General features: G+C 37.4%; 1 protein-coding gene across 1 annotated transcript; it reads right to left on the reverse strand.

The window, feature by feature from the left end:
• Window positions 1-1275: 1275 nt before the first annotated feature.
• On the reverse strand, window positions 1276-1857 carry LOC145296988 (uncharacterized). Its single transcript, XM_080143210.1, has one exon. It carries the CDS (start codon window positions 1855-1857, stop codon window positions 1276-1278), a length of 582 nt encoding a protein of 193 aa, XP_079999336.1.
• Between the last annotated feature and the right edge of the window lie 263 nt (window positions 1858-2120).

Here is a 2120-nt window from a genome sequence, read left to right on the forward strand (position 1 = left end):
CTTATTATACCATCCTTACTTAAGTTAAAACGTACTAATAAAAGTATTCTTATGTACATCTATATCAAAAACACTTGTAAACGTTTTTTTAAATTTTTAAATTTTTTATTTCCATAATTTGTGGACCAGGCGCGAACGCAGACCCCACAATTTTAATGAACCACCGTTCCGTCAGATCAAACATACCCATTCATGTGTCTCGATACATCTTCTATCATTATACGTAATAAGTTTTTTTAAAAAAAATATTTAACCATATAGGAGCCTATACTATATATAAGAAGCTTCTCCTTATTTATTTAGAATTTAATAAAACTTCCCCAACATTCTATAAATCCTCTTATTCCTTTTCGTCCTAATGAACCTTACGCTAGACATCGCATCTTCCCCATGCTACCTAGCACCTTCTCTACTCTTCTGATGAGGAGCATTAGGGTTCGAAATGCCCTGGCATGAAGAGTCCCTTCTATCCCCCAAATTTTGCATGTAATCCATTATTCAATAAATGATCCATTCTATATCTATCAATATATAGTTTTGTGTCTTCATTTCATACTCTTGTTGTCCTATTGTATAAGCTCCAATAATAGTTGTTGAGCTTGGCATTATCCGGATAAGTCTTCTTTTGTGGAATTGAACTCTCTCTTTTCCTCTTACACATTAAGCTATATATATATATATATATATATATATATATATATATATATATATATATATATATATATATATATATATATATATATATACCGGGTTTTGAATAAGTCCTGTTACATTGTAGATTTTCCTATTCAAATTAAGCCTGGTACGTCATTTTGGGTAGAATTAAACAAGTTTGGTTACACAATGATTTATTAGTATACAAGGCATCATATCATTCAATGTGACCGCCTTTGGCGGCAATGACACGTTCCAACCGAGGTCGAAACTCTTACAGGCCTTCCTGACGTAGCCTTTCCTCATGGACGCCCATGCTCGGTTCACAGAGGCTTTCAGCTCATTTGTGTTACTGTGGTGGGTCATACAGGCCCTTTCCTCAATATGCGCCCACACACTGAAATCAAGGGGGTTCAAATCTGGCGACTGTGGAGGCCAAAAGTCTTTGGGCCAGAAGCTCATGTTAGTCTCTAATCAGTTCTGCGTAATTTTAGCGGTGTGTGCGGGTGCGCCGTCCTGCTGGAACACGTAATCTGCTTTCTTGGTAATCTTTTTAACCCATGGAAGAACTTTAGTTTCCAAAATGTCTTTGTAAACAGCGGAGGTTAGCCTGTATCCCTGTTAAAACCACACCGGGGGCATCTTCTCCCCATTGGATGCTACGACCCCAAGCATCATGACAGATGCTGGATGCTTGATGGTTGACACTCTCTTGTGGTTAGAGACATCATTCCCAAAGTCTACGACCCGGTAGTTCTGCCTGTTGAAGACTGGATCGACAGTGAATGCTTTCTCATCGGAGAAAATGAGGACACGATTCCCGTGGCTCTTTAAGTCATTCAACAGGCGGGTGCTCCTCTCCAGACGTTTATGAATCATTGCAGCACTCAAGAGGGGTTTCTTGGAACGTCTTAGACTCTTTCCTCCCATACTCTTGACCACCCTGGACACTGTGGATGCAGAAATCTTTATCTTTTGTGCCAGTTTTGTCATTTTCAGCTCAGGATCATTTTCAAAGGCCTTTTTGATGGTTCCACGCCTAATTTTTTGAGGCCTTCCTGATCGAGGTCGATCCTTGAGGGTCTCCGAGTTATTCAGACCTTGGGCAACACGATAGACAGTCATTCTACTGACGTTTAGTAGCTTTGCAATGTCAGTTTGTTTGCGAACCATGCGCAGCAAAACGGAGATTTTTCCTTCCATTGGGTTGTACTTATAATTTAGGATTTTCTCAGGAGTCAATATTGTATTTATTAGACGTACTCAAATGTTAGTTACAATCAATAATAATACATGAATTTATAAAAATAAAAATGTAACAGGACTTATTCAAAACCCGGTATATATATATATATATATATATATATATATATATATATATATATATATATATATATATATTTCAGGCACGTTTGATTGAGCACCACAGAGTTATTCTTTTTTCTGATTTTTCTGGATATTTTTCC

This window comes from Euprymna scolopes, chromosome 17 (assembly GCF_053919585.1).
Source record: "Euprymna scolopes isolate OS-2025 chromosome 17, ASM5391958v1, whole genome shotgun sequence".
Lineage (NCBI taxonomy): Eukaryota > Metazoa > Mollusca > Cephalopoda > Sepiida > Sepiolidae > Euprymna > Euprymna scolopes.